Source organism: Akebia trifoliata, chromosome 5 (genome assembly GCF_017979445.1).
Source record: "Akebia trifoliata isolate Shusen 1 chromosome 5, ASM1797944v1, whole genome shotgun sequence".
Lineage (NCBI taxonomy): Eukaryota > Viridiplantae > Streptophyta > Magnoliopsida > Ranunculales > Lardizabalaceae > Akebia > Akebia trifoliata.
The window spans coordinates 34583268-34606138 of record NC_141379.1 but is presented as its reverse complement, the minus strand read 5'-3'; the positions used below and the strand labels follow the sequence as shown (position 1 = coordinate 34606138).

General features: G+C 33.3%; 1 protein-coding gene across 1 annotated transcript; it reads left to right on the top strand.

The window, feature by feature from the left end:
• Positions 1-14372: 14372 nt before the first annotated feature.
• LOC147402509 (uncharacterized) lies at positions 14373-17258 on the top strand. Its single transcript, XM_086444190.1, has 3 exons — positions 14373-14576; positions 14818-15230; positions 15695-17258. The coding sequence occupies exons 1-3, from the start codon at positions 14514-14516 to the stop codon at positions 16953-16955; spliced, it is 1737 nt and encodes a 578-aa protein (XP_086300316.1). The 5' UTR covers positions 14373-14513; the 3' UTR covers positions 16956-17258.
• The last annotated feature ends 5613 nt before the right edge of the window (positions 17259-22871 follow it).

The following is a 22871-nucleotide window of genomic DNA, read 5'->3' as shown; positions in this document are numbered from 1 at the left end:
ATTGTTTTTGACTTGATCTAAGGTTTTGAAAATCGATTGCTACTAAACTTCCACATGACTTTCAAACTTAAAATTGAACTTCCACTACGAAGAATATATTTTTTTCATCCTCACTAAAGGTCGTTGACTCACCTTGCGACATTCAAAAACATTATCCAATGCTTTAGGGTTGCAGAGGACAAAATTCTATGAACTTTGAAAAAAAAAAAATTTAATTTTAATTTTTTTTTCAATGTTGAATTTCCATTTAAAAATTTAAAGTTATATGGAAGTTTGGTAGTTGTCAATTTTTAAAATCTCATATCAAGTTTAAAAGAAATTATTTTTTTTTGGGTTTGAGAATGCCCCAAACGCCTTATGACATGTTGACTCATAGCCTAATAAATGATTGACATGTGATGCAATCGCATCAGCAAAAAAGAGAGTTTCTCTCTATTGCCCATTGCCCACTTACTTATTTATTTATTTAGAATTCAAATCTTAAAAAAGATCGTTGAGCCCACATTGACAATCTAACAACAAATACTTATAGATTTTATGAAAATATTCATATAAAAAAAATTAAAAGAAATACAAAAATATATTATTTTTTGAATTTGATCTAAGGTATTGAAAATGGATAGTCACCTAACACCCAAATTTAAAGATAAAATTCAACGGAGAAAAATAATTTTTTCTTTTAAAGTTTATATAATTTTATCATCTATAACTTTATTACAACGGACCATGTTTTTAAATGTCATAAGATGATCAAATCAGAAAATTTGCTTTTTCTTTTTACTATAAGTAGGCGAGAGAGGCGTTAACGAAAAACAGCGTACCATGAGTCTGAAATCTTACCATGTCAGGAAGGTGTTATGACTTATAATATTCATGAAAAGACATGTGACAAGTTTGGAGGTGTACTCCACTATGTGGGCCTTGGACGCATGAATACATTTTTTTGGTTTTACTGAGCTGGATGTGGACATTGGGTCCCACAGACGGTAAACTATGCCAAGTTGGTTAAAATATTGTAATGGAGCCAAGGAGAAAGAAAGGGATTCGATGATCTAAGATAACTTGTATTTTTCTTTTCAACTGTTGGTTGAAAAGATATTTAATAAAATAAAATAAAAATCAAAAAGTGAAAAAAAAAACAAAATAAGAGATAGATTATTGTTTAGTAGAGATGGAAAGAGTTATTTATTTTTTTTCCTATAAGCTTATTTGATCAAACTAGTCTCTTATGTAGAAAGATATTCATTCGAAAACTAGTTTTGAAAATCAATTAAAGTATCAAATCCATTGGAAATGTCCTTTGGGTTTTAGAAATCATTGGAGTGACTATTGAAAGGTGTTCGTGCAATTTCGAAACTTATTCAACACCCCTCAAATCTCACTTAGAACTTGTTCAGGTCGTTGACCCATCAAGTACCTACGGACCAATCCAATACCCAGTAAATGAGGTGCCCCTCCACTTGTGGCAAGCCGAGGGGCATAGCTCCCCTCCCCCTCCCCCTCCCCCTTAGTTCTTAATCGGTTGACCCATCAAGTGACCATGGACCAATTTGATGTCCAGTGGACCAATGAATTGCCCTCCACTTGTGGGCAGGCCAAGGGGCAGAGCTTGCCCCCACTCCCTCCCCAATTACCCCCACGGCCCCACACTCTCACCTCCCTCCAATTTTTGCCTCACCCACTTAATTTTTTTTAGCGAAATTGCCTCTTGACCAGGTCTTCACTCATAGACTAATTAGAAATGACTTAAATATCATTTTCTTCAACTTCCAACAAAAAAAAAACCCTCCGAATTTCTTATCAAAACTATTCATCTTAAAGCTCTTCAAGTGTACAATTAACTATGGTTTGCCCCCACTACCAAAAAAATCCTGACTCCATCCCTAGGTAGGCTCCTAATCTTTTTTCTCTCTTTATCTTATTTATTTAATTATGTTATATGTACATACATGACTACACATATTAAAATATTTTATTTTTCTACTTTAGCTAAATAGTTATTAGAGTACATTTTTCCTCTAAAATAAATTTCACAATTCGTTTACATGTAAACGATTAATGTTTAATATGAATATAAACAACAAACGTGGTAATCCATGTGAAAAATCAAACCATCAATTAGATTGGTACTTTTCATCTCATAAATTCATGTCTAAAAGAATTTGTTGACTTTTACACAACAAATACTTGATATTAATCAATATAATTTGACTCAACACGATTAAATACATACATACATACATTGTTTTTGAACTTATGATACATCCTTGTTAATAGTAACTTCACGTGATATCTTATGTGAGGATACCCAAATTTCGTTTTCAATGGACATGAACATTACAGGAGGTAGAGATTTGAAGTTGGTAAAAGAGGGTTCTAAGCTTGTAAATCAATAGGTGTAAAATGTTACCAAATACATTTGATGTTGATTTAACAACTTAGTCTAATAGCGATCGCTACTCCATTATATGATTTTTCTACTTTTGTAAACAACAAATTTCCACATTAGAAGGCATGTCAACTTCGAACTGTTTCGCAGAATTTTCCATGTGAAGACCTTGCGTCAAACTCGTTCTCGTCTCCCCTAACTCTTGAATATTGACAGTCAATCCATTTGATATATGGGCCCTATTTCTTTGTGATAGATATTTTTTTTTTATATGTATACAAAAAAAAAAAAAAAAGATAAATTAATTAGATGATCATAAACAATCAAATAAATAGATCAAATTGTATGAAAATAACAATATGAAAACTTAAGCTATCAAATGATATAAATATCAGGTGATTAAGCTTATGGGTATCGATGATAGAGATCCCTTCCTTATTCTCGTTAACTTCTAAACCATCCGATGAATTATGATAATGGTAATATGTTGTGTAGAAATTAAAATATTTATTAAATGATCATATAATTGATTTGGTATTTATTTATTCAAGCTATCAAAATAGGTATCTACTATTTGGATATTAAATTGTATTTTTTTTAAATATCTTCCATTATATTGATAATATAATTTTTAAGTCACATTCTCCTTATGAATATTTAATAAAGACTTTATGAAGAAACATATTTATTATTATTTTTTTTTATTTTTTTAATAAAAAATTTATTCTACAAAAATATATTTAATAGGTGACATGATTTCAATTTTTATTTTTTATTTTTTATTTTTTATTTTTTATGATAGGGGTGTCCGGACCCATAGGTCCATCCAACAAGACGAGGCAGTTGGCTTCTTAAAGCACTATATCTTGCTTAAAACTCATAAGTACCTGTAATACCCTTACAAACCAGATATAGAAAGTAAGTTGAGGGGGCTTGAACTCAAGACCTCTCCCTTTTTTTTAGGTGACTCTAAACACTACGCCTAACAGTCATTGATTACTTAATTTAAATGTGGAATAATATTCCCTAACACTCCAAAAGGATTAGCAAATGTAGACAAATAAAGAATCCAAAATAAATCAACTAACCGAATTGCTTACGAAACCTTTAAGTATATAATATATACTTTTAAAGAAGGATATTTTTTCCATATGAAAAATATGTTATTGATGGTGAAATTTCTATTATTTTGAAATTTTGGAGCCCCACCAGACTAAAGTTTAGTGTGCTTTTCTTTGGACTACCTAAAAAAGATAATCATGATACACGATTTTCTTAAAGGGTAGAGAAAGGAAAATGCTGAAGTAACATTGAAATCGACGTGTTTGGGACATTGCTGATATGGATGAGTGTACAGATCACAGATACTTTCATCGAGATACGAGTGAGAAGCATCTATGATTTTGTGCACACCCACGTCTGAAAACGATGTCAATTTTTCAATGTTACTCTAGCATGACTAGAAGAAAAAATAGTTTCTTAAAAGAATTTTAAATTTTTTTTAGGGCACGTTGCCCTCCGATATAGAAGCTAATAAGCTTAGAAATTTTTGAAAAAACAAGGGTGATTTAAATATACCCTTCTTGAGATACCTTGTGTTTTCAAATTGATGACATTCCCCTTGACTATGGTCTTTTATGAGAGATTAATGACAAATTATATAACTGCTCTCATCTTCAACCTCTAATTAACCAAAAACCCTTTTTTTTTACTCCGCAAAACACCGTTGTCGTCAATCTTTAGGTTAAGATTTTTCATCCTTAGTTCCGTTTTTTTCAAACCTTCGAATCCCAAAGAGAATATAAGAATTTTGAGAAAGTTAGAGATCATGCTTTGGTAGAAAATTGAAGGATTAGACATTTTGGATTCACTTGGCTTTTTTACCGTTTATTCTTTATTTCACTAATGTATAAGGTTAAATAATTGATTTTACTCTTACTAATGATGTTATTCGGCTCTAAATTATAACTAGTTTGATATTCTTCCAATCAATATCTTTGTCATATTGATGATTACAACCAACCTTATTTTATTGGGTCTAGTTTAGATAAATTATTATTTTTAGCCGTAGGGGTAATGGTACAGTTAAACTTTAATCAATATTCATTTATCGTGGTGGTGTGCACAGAATCATAGATGCATTTTCTCGAGATACGGGTGTTGTACACTTGAGGTCATCATCTTCGACCTCTGAGATAAAATACCTCACAAACAATATAGGAATTTTGGAAAAAAAAAATTGAAGATAATTTTGAGGTAGAAAAATCAAGGATTTTCGAAAAAATGTTGATGCCAAGGTATCATTGACGAGGTCAAACAGGTTAAAAAGGAATTTATCTTAGAAGTTGAAGGGTTCAAAGGGAAGACCGAGGTCAAAGGGTATCTCATCAGTTTTGAGAACATAGAGGGTCTCTCACATATTTATCAAAACACCCAGAAGGTTATGTACAAATCACCTAAAAAATATAACAATCTAAGATTCCATAAAAGGGCTTGGGCTACAGTCCAAGCTCATATTAGTTCTATTGGCTTAAGTTAAGGCCCATTCAAGTTGCACTATTATAAATTTGATCCACTGTCCGTTGGGTTTTTTCATCTAATTGTGAGATATTAAAACACCATTATGTTATAAATAAACATCATAAGCTATGTATTGTAAAATCACACCATATAATAAAATCACTTTATGGCGCTTATTCATAAAATAATGGTGTTCTAATATCATTGCCCTAACATAACTTAATCTGTACAAGGAGGTCGGAGATTTTTTGGCCGTTGGATTCAGCATTGTTCTTAGTAGGCTTGCACTGGCCTGTTGATAAAGCCCACGATGTGAAAAAAAATCTCAAAATCTAATGTTTAGGAATGACCAACCAGACTGATTGTTGGTGTGAATGTTCAACCAACAAAGACATGGGCCTAGAAGACTTAAAAGCCCAGTAAAAATAATGTGAATCGTGTGGTTGGCAAAGGATGTGAGATATCCCTATTGACTTGTAATGAAATTCAAAATTACTTCTCTAAAATGGCACCAAAACTCCCTTCAGTGTCTACTAGGGCAATAGGTGCAGACTGCATAGGTGTTAATTGAGTAATAAATGGGCTCTTGTTGGGCTTGTATGTATGTGAATATATCTAGTTATGGGCTGGATTTGGGCCTACGTCACTTCAACATACAATGGACAGGTTAATCTTGTCACACAATGGGCTTTTCCAGAGCATATCCTGGCCAGTCCAGACCATTAGAATCAATAGGTAGGGCTAGCAACAGATTGGTTCAGTACTAGATCAGTACCACTCCAATACCGATCCGAATTTTTTTAAATATGTACCCTATCCGATCCAAACGGATCAATGAATATGTGAACTGAATCCGATCCAAACACATGCCTTATTTTCAAATGATCAATGTTCAAAAAATTTAAATAATATAAAATTAAAAAAAACCCACTTTCCAATTACAAAAATAGAGGGAAACAAAAAAGATTAAAACATTTTATCTATATGTATTTATATGAAATTAAGAATAAAAAAAAAATTATTAAAATATGTTTGGATCGGATTGGACTAGATTCGAATCTGATCCGAAAATCCGATATTTCATTTTTTTTTAAGATCAGATCGATTCGGACCAGTTATCAGGTATATTTCGGATCATTGCCAGCCCTAGATACGAATTATCATTTTGTGCCTTTCTTAAATGATAAGGATAAGGAAGGTATTTTCATCCATTTTAAAGAGAACTTTGTTAAAGTAGTGCTCGTGAGTGTGGGATGGAAAAAGATTCCAAAAGTTTTGAAACCAAAGAGACCACATGGCTTAAAAACATTTTACAGTTGTAATAGGTGCTTGAGAATAAGTGAGTCAACTCAGCAATCGCTCTTTATGATTGGTGTCTTTTAAGGGATGAAATTAAAGTGGTGTTAATGGATAACCAATAATGCTCCAACATCCAATTATTTGAGCTCAAACCAATATAAATTGGATGTGTGACACTATAATGTGCCTTTCGTATTCAAGAATCACAAAAGGATTCGAGAAATTTTGAATTTGAGATCATAGTACTAACTAAGCCAAATCATTCGATATGAGGTTGCGACATTAATGCACTTTCGCTTCTAAAATGTCCATTAGGTTTTAGAGTTTATCACTTATTGGTTTGGTTGAAATTATAACTCAAAGAGTCCTGATAATCTGACACCCCCATCACAGAACCGTAGATCATTTACCTTGGGATACACAAGAAAAAGATTTATGGTTCTATGTATCTCAAGGCAAATGATCTACGATTTTGTGAATAGGTGCTTTTTTTATTATTATAAATAAAAACATGTTTGAACCGATAATTTCGACAAAATACTTGTCAATTTCGATAAAAATACCCAATATCTTAAATGCTTGAAATTACATTGGACGTTGCTTCAACGAAACCTATGGAATGTTCATATCTAAATGATATTAAACTAAAAACCCTCACTTAGCTAAATTATCATCAATAATTAACACTTAACAACCTCAATCAAGCTAGTCGTTGGTTGGCTACAATAATGAGCACCCATTGGTTGGCGACGACACTATAATAAGGTTTATATGCAAATTATGAAATAAACATATAATGTTACAATAAGGTCATTATCTAAGTTGATAAGAGAATCTTTAGGAATTCTCATAAACTTGCTCCCTTGAGAGTAGACAACTCTGGAGAAGGAGAATGCTTAACTATTATCAAATAAACCTCAACTTATATTATAATTATTATTCCATTTAAGTAACTAAAGATACCCTTAATATGTAAAGCTTACCCTTTGTATAAGGTACATGTTTATTAAGTATAAATACCCTAACTTTGAAGATGGGGTTCCTTTTAAAAGGTAATAAAACTCACACAAAGTCCACATATGCCTTATGCCATTATAAGTTGCGCAATAAAAGCAGTTATATTGGGTAACCCATGTTAGTTGGAGGATACCCTAACATGCAATATCCATATAAAAAGCTTCTTGGGTTCTTTTGAGGGAATAAATCTCTTAATTTTATATTAGTATCTAATATATCGATCTGATCTAATTTGATACATCAAAACAATCTAGTTCTTTCTTGATACACTACAAATCATTTGTACTGAAAGATCTACTATTGTTTGGTAACCATTGGGAAATCTCTCGTGAATTTTTAAATTAATTAATTATTTTTTTGTTTTGGTGATTAGTTGATATTTACAATAAAAAAATTTCATTGTGATTTCTTATTAATATAAAACAAGGAAAAAAATAATAACTTGTTCAACCTAATCAAATAAATTATTCAAATTACAAATATACCATCAGTACTTGCTAGATTAACATACATATGAATTTACAAAAATATTCCTATCAAAAGGTATAGTCACCGTAAAATAAACTATTCAATTACAAAAATACTTATAGTACTTCTTATAATAACATGCATGTGAATCTCCAAAAATACCTTCATGATGATGGATATTTTGTAATAAAATTGATCGAGGGTATTTTTATAATTTTCATATGCAAGTAAATGTTATGAAGAGATGCATTTTTGTAAATTAATAAGCGTTTTATTGCAGTAAGTATTGAGGGTTATTTTTTATAATTTAAAGGTTTTTTTATGAGGTATTTTTATAATTTTAGTGTGCAATTTAATGTATCTTGGGTGTTTTTATAAATTTATGTGTGTATATTGTTGTACCAAGTACTAATTGTATTTTTATAATTTGATTGATTTTCTTGATAAAAGGCATTTTAGTAATTTTGATATGAATAGATTGGAGTCAAATAATTTTACAAATGATTTACATACTTTACTTTTGTGTTGCAAATCATTTGTTGAAATTTCTAGAGAATTTAAGTGATCGGTGCATTTTTTTTTTTTCCATTGTAAATCATTTGCATTGTGTTACCAAGTATCAATAAAATTGATTTTAGAAAATCATTTGCAACATACTAAGCAAAGTCTTAGTTTTTCTTTTATACAATTGTTTGGCCCACCTTTAAGCAGACCTATACATCAAATTTTAATATGATTGATGATTTTTAATCATTGAATTTTGAATATCTTTCATCAAGGACAAAAAAAAAAGTTACCCTCTTTTATTTTAAGCAATATTTGTTGAGGAAAAATACTTAATCAAAGTATTAGAAATCATTAACCTGTTTTTCTCTCTTCTTCATTTTTTTTTTTTTTGGGGGGAGGGGGGGGGGGGGGGGGGGGTGAGCGAGATGAATAACTCGGATGATGATGGGTTTTGTACTTGGGTTTACACCACATACCTTATCAAGTAAATTTACTGACAACTTCGATGTCATGCATGACGCTTATCATCATCATCATCTTCTGAAAATAATCTTAAATTCAACTCACGCGACCAAATAGATAAATTGGTAAGATTTATGAGTTTTGATACCACGACTCGAGTTCAGAACCACTTTCAACCAATAACTAACAGATTCAATTTTATTTAGAGTCATGTTGGAGTGACCTCAAGATTGTACATCCGGACTTGAAAGTATGTAAGAACCATAGATTCTTTTTGACTTATATCTCAACGAAAAGCATCTAGGGTTACTACACACGTTTCACATTAGAATGTGCGATATGAGGTAGAATCTTGAGGTCACTTCAGCATTATTCTTTTATTTATTTATTTTTAGAAAACAGTTTGTTGCAATAATAAATTCATTGTGGTCCAGAATGTGGCATGCATCCTTGGTGTCCTATTGTTCAGCCAAACCAAGCTGAATCTACAACCATACTAAAGTGTCAATAATTAAGAAATTACCAGAGAAGTAAATCTTTCCAAAACAGTACAAAATAACAAAATTTAATGCTCTTATTAAATAAAATTGAACCCCTATTAAAACAAGGCTGTTATAGAAAATGGTTCAATTTATGAAGGGTACCCAAACCCTAATTAGTAGGAGGTCCCATCACTCCAAGACCACTAGGAGCAGAGTAGCTTACATAGTTTGTGGTGTGCATTTAAGGGGAAGGTTCAATCATATTTGTAGATACAACTATGTGGTACATGTATACAACTAAGAGATTCACAAAATAAATTCATTTTATGATTCTTGTGGGCCCCCTCTAGCCCATTCAAATGTCTCTCTATATGCATTGATGATCCTGACCTAGCTTGCTAATGGGTTCTGATTCATCAAAATGTGGGCTTCAAAATGATTTATAACACTCATTTACCATGTGTGGGCCCCCAAATGATTTAAGCATTTGTCATGTAGACCTAAGTGGAGGTAGAGAAGAAAACATTTGTGGAAGAAACCTACCCATGTGTGTACTTTTTCAGTTACAAATTGGGCCTAGTTCATTTAAGTGTGCCACATAGATGGCCTACCTTACACAAAATGTTAAATTATTAGGCTACTTCTCCAATCATAAATATTTACACTGCTTCATATGTCATCTTTAATCAATGGTGACCTACCATCCATGCAGCTTATTTTCATGGGTCTTGGGAGTACACTGACAATGGATCGGATCATACCTGAAATTTAATAAGATAATTTTGGGTTTGGGGGTGAGGCTTTGGGTTGGGAATGATGCAATCCAATAATTATTTAGAAGGATTTAGATTAACCATGTTCCAATTCAAAAGAAATTAACTTGATTTAATATCATGTACGAGCAATATTTCGAATCCGATAAGCGATGAGAGTCTGTAGGTTGTATCGATACCCAGTATGAACAATATTTCCTCAGGTCCATCCTTGAGGGCATTCTCTCACTTACCTGGTGCGTGTGATGTGTGTGGTGTTGCACGTGCCCAGAGGAGGATCCCATAGACCTTGGTTCCAACTCTGGTTCGTCCGATCCCCCTAGTTGAACGTATATTTAGACACCCCCATTATCAAAATAATAATAATAATAGTAGTATTATTATTATAATACAAACATGTAAGAAAATGGCCAATGCATTTGTCCTATATGGCTTAAAAGTTTTAGATTGAATTGATTTTTTGTGAGGATGATTTCTATGAGGAGAATATCTCCCTCACAAAAAATCAGTCCAATAAAAAACTTCTAAGTTCACTAAAAGTGATTTTAAAATTTTCAGTAAACAATCGACGATCCACAATTTTTGATGGGGTTACAAGTTTCAGATTGAGCTGATTTTTGTGAGGATGATCTTCTCACCATAGAGATCATCCTCACAAACTATCAACCCAATCCAATTCTCTAACATTTGCAAGCAAACTTGACCCTAAGTAAATATATAAACTACGTTATATATTTGGCTCAAATATATAAAGTGCGAAAGATGTTAATGTCTATTACATTGTACATTAGTTACCACAAAAATCATATTCTATTATTAATACTTTTCGAAAGTAATCCTTGAATCTTATTTCAAAAGAGCAAGAATTATGATGTCATTATATAAGGACAATTTTGTAAATATCACCAAATTACTATTGTTGGATGACACTAAGTTTAGTTTTGTCATTAAAAGACAAACTAATATTAAGATCCTCATTTGAGTCATGTGGTTGGCACATTGGCCAAATGACACCTAATAATCCCCATAGACTTAATGATCTGGATTGAAGTTTAAATATTTATAAATAAATAAATTTTAAAATTTTATTTATGCTTTGAAAGTGGATGGCCATGAACCCCAAATTTAAAATTCAAATCTAACGATAATGAAAAATCTAATTTTGTTTTTAACTATTTAGAATTTTTTAAATTTTGTGCTCTATATTCATACATGAACATACTAAATCACATCGAATTAGATTGAGCTGTGATAAATCGATGCAACAAAATATATGTGGTCTATACGTGGCTGGCGTGACAAGGGCACAAAATCATAGATCTTTTTCTTCGGGATACACAAGGGAAAAAGATCAACGGTTTTGTGCAATTGCCACATCAACAGTGCATAGACCACGTATGTTTTGCCGCATCGACTTATCATTAGACAATCAGATTTGATCCAATCGGGATCTGATCCATTTGTCCTCGGGTTGGTTTTATATCCAAATATTAGGATTCAGAAAGCATATGATCAGATAAAGTCGTGATTTGGATTTGGATCTAGATTTGATTTTATTCGATTGGATCAGTTCCTCGGAGAACTATCCGAATCCAACCCATTGACAACTCAGCTAGAGTGCTACCAACCATATGCTGAGCTTGGCAATTGACTATGTCCTACTAATGTGGGACCCAATATCTTCAAAATGACGTGGACACATGTTAGATGTATTAATGATGTGGCACGAGAATGAGGTGGGCACTACATAGAAGGAGTTATCCTTTTAAAGGGGTTAGGGATTTGGAAGTTGGAGAGACTTTAAGACAAACCCATCTACATGTGCCCTCATTCAATAAATAATAATATGGGTGGGAAAAAAAAGTTGCAAAAATTAAAGACAAAAGTATGATTCTTGTGCCTGACGAGAAGTGGGTTACTTTCACTCCTCCATATATAAACTTGGTATTACCAATCATCCTTCCACTTTTACTTTAATGACCAAAATATCCCACTTTTCCATTCCTCAACCTTTCCTTCATTCTCCAAGTAATCTTAAGTTTAGTTAATACTTCTCAAATTACTCAATTTTATCCTTAAATAGAAAAAAAAACTTGCTTGGTTACGACAACCATGCAATCAATCGTGAATTTCTAAAATAAACATGATGGACCACACGTAATGTATATATCGATGTTAGGTTTTGTGGGACCAATTAATGCAACAGACAGCTCTTAAGTCGACATTTTGGATTACATATCATACCATTAAATAAAATGGATCGATGTGGAAAGAAATTATCAAAAATTACACAACTTGATAGAAGATATAACTCTTTAAGTGTTACTAAATTGCAAAATAAGAATTGTGCTAGTGAACAATTATAACTTCTCAAATGCGCTAGTGAGATTCCCTAAAAGTTACAACGTTGAGTTGTTGATACACCTGGGGGTTGCTGTGGTAGTCCTCCCCGAGATTAGTCGTGGTGCGCGCAAGCAAGCGCGGACACTCGGTTAGGAAAAAAAAAATACATGTGAAAAAATGATCCAAAATTAATGTCATATTCTTTCAATAATAAAATTTGATTTATAGATCTAACAATCAAGAGTAGTTGATTAGTTTCCGCATCATTATGTTATCATCAACATCTTATCCAAAAAAGTTGGAGTTAGATTGTTGAACGAATCTTGCTCTTCTATTCAATTCTATCAAAAATACTTTTTTACTTGTTATTGTAAATATGCTAATAACGACCTTGAAGGGTTGGCTCAATGGCAATTTCAAACTTATAAGCTGCTAATGTCTGTAGGTCGTGAGTTAGATACCTAATAGAGCATTAATTTCCTGGGGGTGACTTGTGAGGGCCCACCCTCACTTACATGGTGTGTGTGATGTGTGGGTGTTGCACGTGCCTTAGGACTAGTCCTTGGACAAGACCTTGGTCTATGGACTGGGCAAAGCCTAGGTATGAGCCCAGTCTGTTGTTTATAAATATATCCAATTATCCAAAAAAGAAAGCATGCCAATACCGACACATTATTTTAATAGACAATCTTTTGAATCTTTTCCTCAAGGTTTGTTCAATTGCATAGAATTTCCTTTTCAAGTCATAGGAAAATGAATACAATTGCAAAATAAAATAAAAAGAAGAAATATAGGAAGAAGGGAAAGGAGAGAGACTTATAGGATTGTTCATGGATGGTCGAAAATTTGAATCCGATTCGAATTCGAATTCGAATAGTTTTATATATTTGAATCATTATCAGATACGGATTCAGATATTAACATTTCGAATCTGATAATATCCAATTCGAAATAATATATAATATATATTGTTTTATTTGATTTATTTATTATATACGTAGTATAATATATAATAGGTTTTTTAAATAATAAAAAAATCAATTGAATAAGAAAACATTTATTTTTTTAATATAAAAATTATTCAAATTCTAATCGGATTCGAATTTGGATAGAGTTTTAGAACATTCATCGGATTCAATTTCAAATTCAGATATTGTTGTATCCAAACCGATAAGTATCTGTTGACAACCCTAAAGACAAAGAAAGCTAAACCTCTATTTTTAGAGAAACAAGAAAAAAAAAAATAGGGTTGTAAGAAGAAGAGGGGAGAAATAAAAGAAGAAGAAGAAACTTATATGATCATGAAAAGATTTAATTAAGGGTTAGAGGCATTCCATGGGGATAGTATTTTATTTTTCAGATGGATCTACATCAAACAAATAAATTTCTTGTCCAAAAAGAAAAAGATTATTCCATCAAAGAATAATAATATAATTTTTCCACAAAATTTTATTTTCTATCTAATTTGTATACGTAATCAATATAACCTTCAGTATGCATGCCTTTCACATGTTGAATGTAAGTTTCATTGACTTTTGATTGCTTTACATGTACTATCTCAATTATTTATTTCCCCATCTCTTACATGTAAATGAAAAACATTTCCTTAATCCCTCTTTAATTAAAAAATTAAGAAAAATGACATTGAAAAGGATATATTAGTCATCCTAATTAACAACAAGGACAAAATGGTAAAATAGAGTCGATTCTTCTTTACACTTTTCTTGCCTTCTTTTTAAGCAAATTTGCTGGCGTCTTATCTTTTTCCCCGGTAGTTGAACCCTGAAACCCCGTGATAGGTGACTGGCTATATCCAGTAAGGTCTAATTTTTACTGGTTGAAGCAGTCAAGGTTGTGGGCCTCATTATTTATTTTTTTAATTTTTGTTATTAAATGAGTAATAATTTAACAGTAGGGCCAGTAGGGTGTAGAGACCCTAGAGACTAGGTCGAGTGGATGGTAGCGTGTGAGACAGAGAGAGAGAGAAGAAAGCGAGTGGCATCTGCCAGCGAAGCATTTGAAGGATTGAAACTTTATTTGTTTATTTATTTTATTTTTAATTTTTTTTTTTTTTCCACTCTCCGCCAACTTATTTACTCATTCGAAATCTTGGCTTAAAAGCCACTAACTGTGTCTCTGTTCCTTCTCTCATCTCTCTCTTTCTCTCTCTCTCTCTCTCTCTGTCTCTCTCTTCTGATGAGAGAAAAATGAGGGTTTGAGAGGAAAGGTTGCTGCCTTGCTGGCTTTGCAACCATGGCAACATCTCCATCTTTGGCTGGTGGGGAGAAGAAGCATTGGTGGTTGAGCAATAGAAAGGTGGGTCTCTCCCTCTCTCTCTCTCTGCTGTTAGTTTGTAATTTGGGGGTGCGAATCGAAATGGGGTTTTATTCTCTTTTGAAATTTAGATTTTTTAAGGAATGGGTTCTGTTATCTGTGTTCTTAAGAGTTTTAAATAAGTTTTTTGCAATTTTAAAGGCGGGTTTCATTACTTCAGCTTTATTTCTTGTTGAAGAGTTCATAAAGATTGGATTTTTTTTTTTCTCGTTTGTTTTAACAGATTGTAGAAAAATATGTGAGAGACGCAAGAGCCCTAATAGCAACTCAAGACCAGTCAGAAATTGCTTCCGCCATTAATATTCTCGATGCAGCCCTAGCTCTCTATCCTCGTCTTGAAACCGCTTTAGAACTGAAAGCACGATCTCTTCTCTACCTTCGCCGCTACAAAGAGATAGCCGATATGCTTCAAGAACACATACCTAGCTTTAAAATGGTTTCTGAGGATTCCTCTGTTTCATCTGATAACGCTTCTCAACAGCTCTCTCGAGAGCGAGTTAAGCTTCTCTCTGATAACTCCTCATCTTCCGATTCATACGATCGAGACCACTCGTTCAAGTGCTTCTCTGTTTCTGATCTTAAGAGGAAGGTCATGGCTGGGCTCTGTAAAAACTGCGAAAAGGAAGGCCGATGGAGGTATATTTCTTCTCTGTTTAATTTTTTATGCCCAAACACACTACTTTGGGTTAAAAATTGAGACTTTTTTGTTGAACTTGAATCAATAATTGGTTTATAGTGGAATGTGATCTGGCCCATTGGAGAAAAACCATACATTTTCTGGAATATTTCTTCTTCTCTCTCTTTTTATTTTTATTTTTATGCGAATCCGATTCCCAAACAGAATAATTTAGGATAAAAATTTAACTTTTTGTTGAACTTGAATCAATCATGGGTTTATGGTGGAATGTGATCTGACCCATTGGAGAAAAACCAGACTTTTCTGGTATATTTCTTATCTGTTTATTTTGTATGCGAATCCGATGCCCAAATACAATAATTTAGGATAAAAATTAAATTTTTTTATATATTGAACTTGAACCAATGATGGTGAATCTTTTGGTTTAGATGATCAGATCAGTTTCTCACTCTCTGTAACACAGGTACCTGGTCTTGGGTGAGGCTTGTTGCCATCTTGGGTTATTGGAAGATGCAATGGCTCTCCTTCAAACAGGAAAACGCCTCTCTACGGCAGCATTTCGACGGGAAAGTGTTTGTTGGTCGGACGATAGCTTCACCTTCTCCAATATTGCGACTTGCACTGATATGAACAACACCAATCCTCCAATAACACCGCCACCATCAGAAGCCGAGAGGGTGTCACAACTCCTTGGCCACATTAAGCTTCTCCTTCGTCGTCGCACCGCAGCACTTGCTGCCCTTGACGCTGGCATCTACTCCGAGGCCATTCGTCACTTCTCAAAGATCCTTGACTCTCGTCGAGGGACCTCACAAGGATTCCTTGCTGAATGTTATATGCATAGAGCGACAGCGTATCGTGCTGCAGGTCGAATTGCAGAAGCGATTGCGGATTGCAATCGAACCCTTGCACTGGATCCTACTTGTATTCCAGCCCTTTCTACACGGGCTAATCTCCTTGAAACAATTCGATGTTTCCCAGATTGCCTTCGTGATCTTGAGCACTTAAAGCTCTTATACGACTCTATTCTACGCAATCGAAAGCTCCCTGGTCCTTCATGGAAGCGACATAACGTGAGGTACCCAGATGTTGCGGGCAATCTCCGCGCCCTCACCTCAAAGATCCCGGAATTGAGGCAAAGGGTTGCATTGGGAGAGACGGGCAATGTGGATTACTATGGGTTGATTGGGTTAAGACGAGGGTGCTCGAGATCGGAATTGGAACGAGCACATTTACTTCTTTGTTTACGACATAGGCCAGATAAGGCCACTAATTTTGTTGATCGGTGTGACTTTGTTGAAGATCGTGATCTTGATTCGGTTAAGGACCAAGCGAGGATGTCTGCATTGTTGCTATATCGATTGTTACAAAAGGGGTATTCCAGTGTGATGGCCACAATCATGGACGAGGAAGTAGCGGAGAAGCAGAGGCAGAAGGCCACAGCTGCCCTACAAGCAGCGTCAGCAGCAATCCAAGTTACAGTCACTGAAGCAAAATTAGAAGAAGAATTAAGAAAACCCAATGTGCAAATTCAAGATAAGAACCTGAAAAGTTCATCGGATTATAATCTAAGCAGCATTGAATTACCAAAGCCCACTAGCAGCACTGCGTCATCAGTTTTTCAAGGGGTTTTCTGCCGTGACATCTCTGTGGTTGGAAACTTAATATCTCAGGCCAGTTTTAACCGTCCGATTCAAGTGAAGTATGAGGCATTGAGCTGCTGATCATCAGAATAAAATGTGGGTCATCGGATCATCAGATTTGGCGGCTGGCCGGCCGGGGGATTGTACAAAAACAACTGCCAGGAAATTTTGTCACCTTTTACTACTCTCTCCCTTCTATGTAGTTAGTTTCCCCTATTAGTTACTTGGTCTTTTCTTTTTTTTGGGTTATTTTAATCTGTTTGTTTTGGATCTCTTTCTCTATGTTATGTAGAATTGTAGATGTACAGATTCTCTAGGTTGGATTTTAGCTTAATGTTTCATCTTTTCTCCTTTTTCAATTAATGGGGTCACATTTATGATGGATATTGTTTGCAGAGATGGGTTTACTCTTCCTGCTTTGATTCTCATCTTCTTTACTATCTATATTTCTATCCATATAGTGGGGACCAACTGACATTATTGATTTTTTGGGGACCAAACTGCAATTATAGAACATGGTATTGGTTGTAGTTTAGATTTTGGAAGCATCTATGATTCAATTAGTGGATTTGTAACTGCCCCGACGGTGTGGATCCGGATCCAAAACTGAAGGACAAAGCTCAAAGATAGGTTCGTGGCACCTGGAAGGGGTTCGGATTCATAACCATAGCCCCAAGTTTGTCATCTTTGACTTGTCATCTCCTCGTTGATATCTCATTCAAAAGATTTGGGGTTGGCTAAACAAATCTTGTTGAAAATTATATCTTATATCACGGAAAGAATGATCATAATCTTCTGGGTCTTCTTCTTGTTTGTTTAGAAGACCTTGTTAAACTTTCAGTAATATTGTCGACTTCGGTCTTAATACATAATAAATTTAATGTCAATTTTGATAGATTTAATTTTTTTAATTATTTAAATTTAAATTATATTTACTTCATGCTTTTGGGCTGAAGTCCTTTATTGTAAACATTTTGTAGGGTAGGATTATTATTACCTTACTCAAATTAGATTTAGAGGATTAACCATATGGTTTCAAAATTTGTGGACACGTTTACATGCTTGTTTATGAAAAGATCTCTTGGCATCCTTTTAGACCTCCACTAGTAGGGTCACATGTGTCTTAATGTTCCTCCTAGGCATCTCAATGAATTGGGTTCTGATTGGACCCGAATCTAATATGATAAAAATTAAATTGAATCCTTGCTGGACATCGTTTTTTATATGATCTCAATGTTAGGGTCCAAACCCGATTTGATAACAATTGAATTAATTTAATTTTATACATAAAACATAAATAAGTTTCATACATTTAATCAGGATATCTAAATAACTTACATAATTTCTCACACTTCAGGTTTTATCACACGGGAAATTTTCTTAGATAAATGAATTTTTTTTTATAGAGAGTCAATGATTTTCTGACCATAGAGTTGTAGATCATTTTCATCAGAATTCTTAGATATATACAAGAAAAAAATCAACGGTTCTCTTCTCTTACTAGGTCAAACTGATTGAAAATACTCGAGTCAAAAAATCATTAATTTTTTATAAAATTCAAATTTGACTAGTTGCAGAATGTCACGTGTATTGAGAACATCACCAATTTACAAAAATACCCATATTAGGGAAGTTTTAATATACGTAATGTAACGTCTTCCGTGAAATATCGAATTGATTTTTTGTGTGAAAAAAAAAATTCTAAAAAATTTAAATTCTCATATCACAATCCAAAGTTATATGACATTAATGAATGGATATAACCTTAGACCCAACCTTAAAAAGATATGATCAATCCTCCCTTCTCTACAGTGGAAACCTGTCATGATTCAAACTGTCCAAAAGAATATGATAGCTGGATCTGAATAATTACAGTCACCAATGTGGCTATCTATTGTCATTTGTGATAATTCATTCTAAAACTGCCACGTGACAGTAGGACATATATGTCCTTATCATGGTTATGAATGGGCATTTTAGGATAAAAATATTTATAAAAACAGAGGACATGTCAGAGTTTAGACTTGTCAATCAGGATTTCCCCAAAAGTCTGTCTTCTCTCTCATCCTCACTTTCATATAAAGCCAAAACTTAAGCCTGAAAACTTGCCCAACTCTTCTCACCTAAACACTCAAAGACTCTTTATAAAAAATTACGAAAATGACACTCCCTATCTACCCACATTGGATACTCTTGATGTCTGAATCTGATACACCATATTTTTTTAATAGGGGTATTTTTGGTTATTAATTTATTACCAAAGCTGTAAGCCTAAGAGCTCGGAATTTAATAACCCGAACTAACTCTAACTGACAGAAAATACATAATTAAATATGTGACCTTTAAAAAATAAAATATAAAATTTAGTTGGTTAATTATTTAGATTATTTTGTTTAAAAAAATAGCTGGAAAGGAATTGAGACTTGAGACTTGAGAGAGAGTGGCGGATGTGTGAAGAAACATGTCCTCACAACTTCAAATTAAAAATATACGATATTACATATTCATAGAAATTTTAGATTCACCCTCAACTATAGCATCATTTGCAAGAAATCCCCTCCAACATTTGACCATTCTTTCACTATTCTATTGTAATAACTTGATTTATAAAAACTCCCCTCATTTGGGTTGTTTTCTCGTTATTTTGGACCTTCAAATTAACTATTTTTTTTCATTTGAGATTATACATGATCTTTGTTGAGTATGCCTGTAAAAGGTATTTTTTTGTGATTCACTTCGAGATTAGTGATTTTGATTGAAAACCTTCTCTCCTAGATCGTTCCCTTATGAATCCCTACACCACAGAACCTCTAACATCCAAGTTAGAAATAAGAATCTTAAAGAGTTTTTTTAACTAAAGAATTGCATATCTCTTTGATGGTACGCCTTTTATAGATGCAAGGACCAGATCTCATCCATTGGGACGTTTCCTGATCTGTATCTATCTTAATCTGATAACATAATTTTGTTTTAGATTTTCACTTCATTTTCCGTCCCTCTATCATTCTAATAGCTGACATTACAAATTAAGCACCCAATTTTCTAAAAATCAAAGATTTTATATAACGACGCATTATTCGAAAGCAACCCCAACCTTAAGGCTCAGTACTTTTCTTTCAGAACTTTTGACTATGTTTCGGGTTGGTAAGATATGCTACCCGACTCATTAACATTTTGTGATGCCACATGTCATTATCTTAGGGATCGCGAATTTTTTCCTTTGCAATGCCCACACCATTTATGTTGATTATCTTCTAAGTTATTGTTCATTGGAGTTATTATTACATTTCTTGATTGTGTTGGTTTTCTTATTTTATCTTTCTTAAACTTTTCATTTATCCATACTATCATTCTCATCTCTATTCATTAAATTTATTAACACAATGCTTCTAAACTGTCCAACATGATGACTCTAAAAGATCCAAAAATTTATGATTAATTTAACAGACTTTATTCATGTGCTATTGATTATCTTAAGGAAAGTTTTGTAAATTATGTTATTGGGATTGGGTATGGGACATATTGTGAGTAATTAGGAGGAGTTTTTTCAAATTATAGTATTGTTTTGGGTTTGCAACCTAAAATATAATTTTTACTAATTTCTAGTTTAAACTATTATTGAAGTATTTTAAATAATATTTTTCTTGAAAAGAAAAGGTATCACGATTACCCACCAGCATAACCATTAGTCAGACAGTTGGAGTGCCCCCACCCTCAACTCAACCTTTCAACTATTCCGGCTTTCAAAATGACTAAAATGACCTTACTATTTCGATTTTTTGCTTTTATTTCAATGGTAATTCAAAGTCATGAGAATTTTTTCAAGAGTCGTGATAATACGGTTCACTTTTATGTACTCTCCCTTCACATGATTGTAGATCCATTATTTCAGGATACACAAGGACATATATTTATGATTTTATATGATTATGGGAAGGGAGAATACAGAAAAAGTGAGCAAGATTATCAGGAATCTTTTTACAAATGGGAAATTGAACATTTAGTCTTGTTAGATTTCTAATATAAATAATTAAATTTTTTTAAATACAAATAAATATTTATACATTCTCATACAGCATCAGATTCGGGTTGAATTGGGTTTGTTGAGTTTAGTCCCACATCGAACACTCCTTGCCTTGTCTCTCTCTTTATAATTTTCGTGGGCCTTTTCACTCATTGTTAGTTGATTTTGAATTGGACCCTCAAATTTGTTAAGATTGTCGAGACTCTTGACTTGAGAGTTCAATTAAAATTAAGATTGAGTTAAATTATTCGAATTCAAGCTCAACTTAGGATTGAACTTGGGTCGGAGAAATTTTCACAAATGTGGATTGATCATTTAGATTTGTAGATAGGGTGTTGTCCGGCTATTTCAAGAAATTTGGTAGAAAGCATGTGGGAATTAAATTCCAATATCCAAATCGAATGTAAATGAAGTAGGGGTAGAATTGAAATTTTGTTAAGAGTTAAGGATTTATGAAGAAGAGCATGTGATGTTTGAATGTTGGGAACATAGAAAAGACGGGAGTGTCGTGGCCAGAGATGATGATGTCAGACACAACATGTGAGGGAATCATTTCCTCTCTCTCTCTCTCTCTCTGACTATCAGTTTTTAATATAATATTAATTAAATTAAATTAGTTTAATAATTAAAGGTCAAATAAATAAAATAAAAGAGAGGAAGGTGGATGGAACGTGAGTGGGATTGACTTGACTTTATACGGAGAATTGACATTTTGAGGTTAAGAAAGAATTGAGAGAAATCTATCTTTCCACCGAGACCTTAATTTTTTTAAAGTAAGAGTGGGTGAGGATACATTTTGCGTACAAATAGAGGATCTGGTCCATATTTCTTACATTTAAAAATAAAAATGTCCTTATGCCAAATGGGCTAACCCAACCCGACCCATTTGAAAAAATGTAGTTTAGGATCTTGATCTTGGGCCCATGAGCATGGGTCTGAGTTCTAAAATCTGTAGTCCATTAAATTTGGATCGAGTAAGGGTCACAAAATGCCCTATATGGTTTGATTTGATGTTATATTGTGCGTAAAATTACAGGTAACAGTTAGTTTAATTGGTAAAATTTTTGGGTGATGATATCAAAGACCTGAGTTTAAAACCTGTCAATACCGAGTTATTAAACTCATTAAAAACATGCTCACTAATAAAATATATATATGGGTCCTGTTTCCCACCCTACGCTTTACAAAACGTGTTTTGTCCTACATGAGTTACAAGTTTTGGAATAAGCTGATTTTTGGTGAGGATGATCTCTATGGTGAGGAGATCATCTTCACCAAAAATCAGCCTATTCCAAAACTTCTAAATAAAAATGATTTACAAAAATGGATGATCCACAATTTTTCAACTTGTAAACATGGGGCTAGAAATTTCGGAATTGGCTGATTTTTGGTGAGGATGATCTTCTAAAATCAACCTATTCCAAAACTTCTAACCCATATAGGACAAAACACGTTTGGCAAGCATAGGGTAAAGTGTAGGGTGTTGAACATTTCCCTATATATGGAAATGTTTAGCACCAAACATTTTGGCAAACATTTTAGCAAAACATGGGTTAGAAGTTTTGGAATTGGCTGATTTTTGGTGAGGATGATCTTTACGGTGAGGAGATCATCATCACCAAAAATCAGCCCATTCCAAAACTTCTAACCCCATCAAAAATGGTTTACAAAAAATGGACGGTTCACAATTTTTCAACTTGTAAACATGGGACTATAAATTTTGGAATGGACTGATTTTTGGTGAGGATGATCTCCTCACCGTAAAGATCATCCTCAACAAAAATCAGCCCATTCCAAAACTTCTAACCCATTTAGAGATCATCCTCATAAAAAATCAGCCCATTCCAAAACTTCTAACCCATTTAAGACAAAAATGGTTGGCTAAAATGTTTGGTGTTGAACGGGACCCATATATATATATATATATAGGGTCCCGTTCGGCACCCTAAGTTTTACCACACACTTTAACAAAT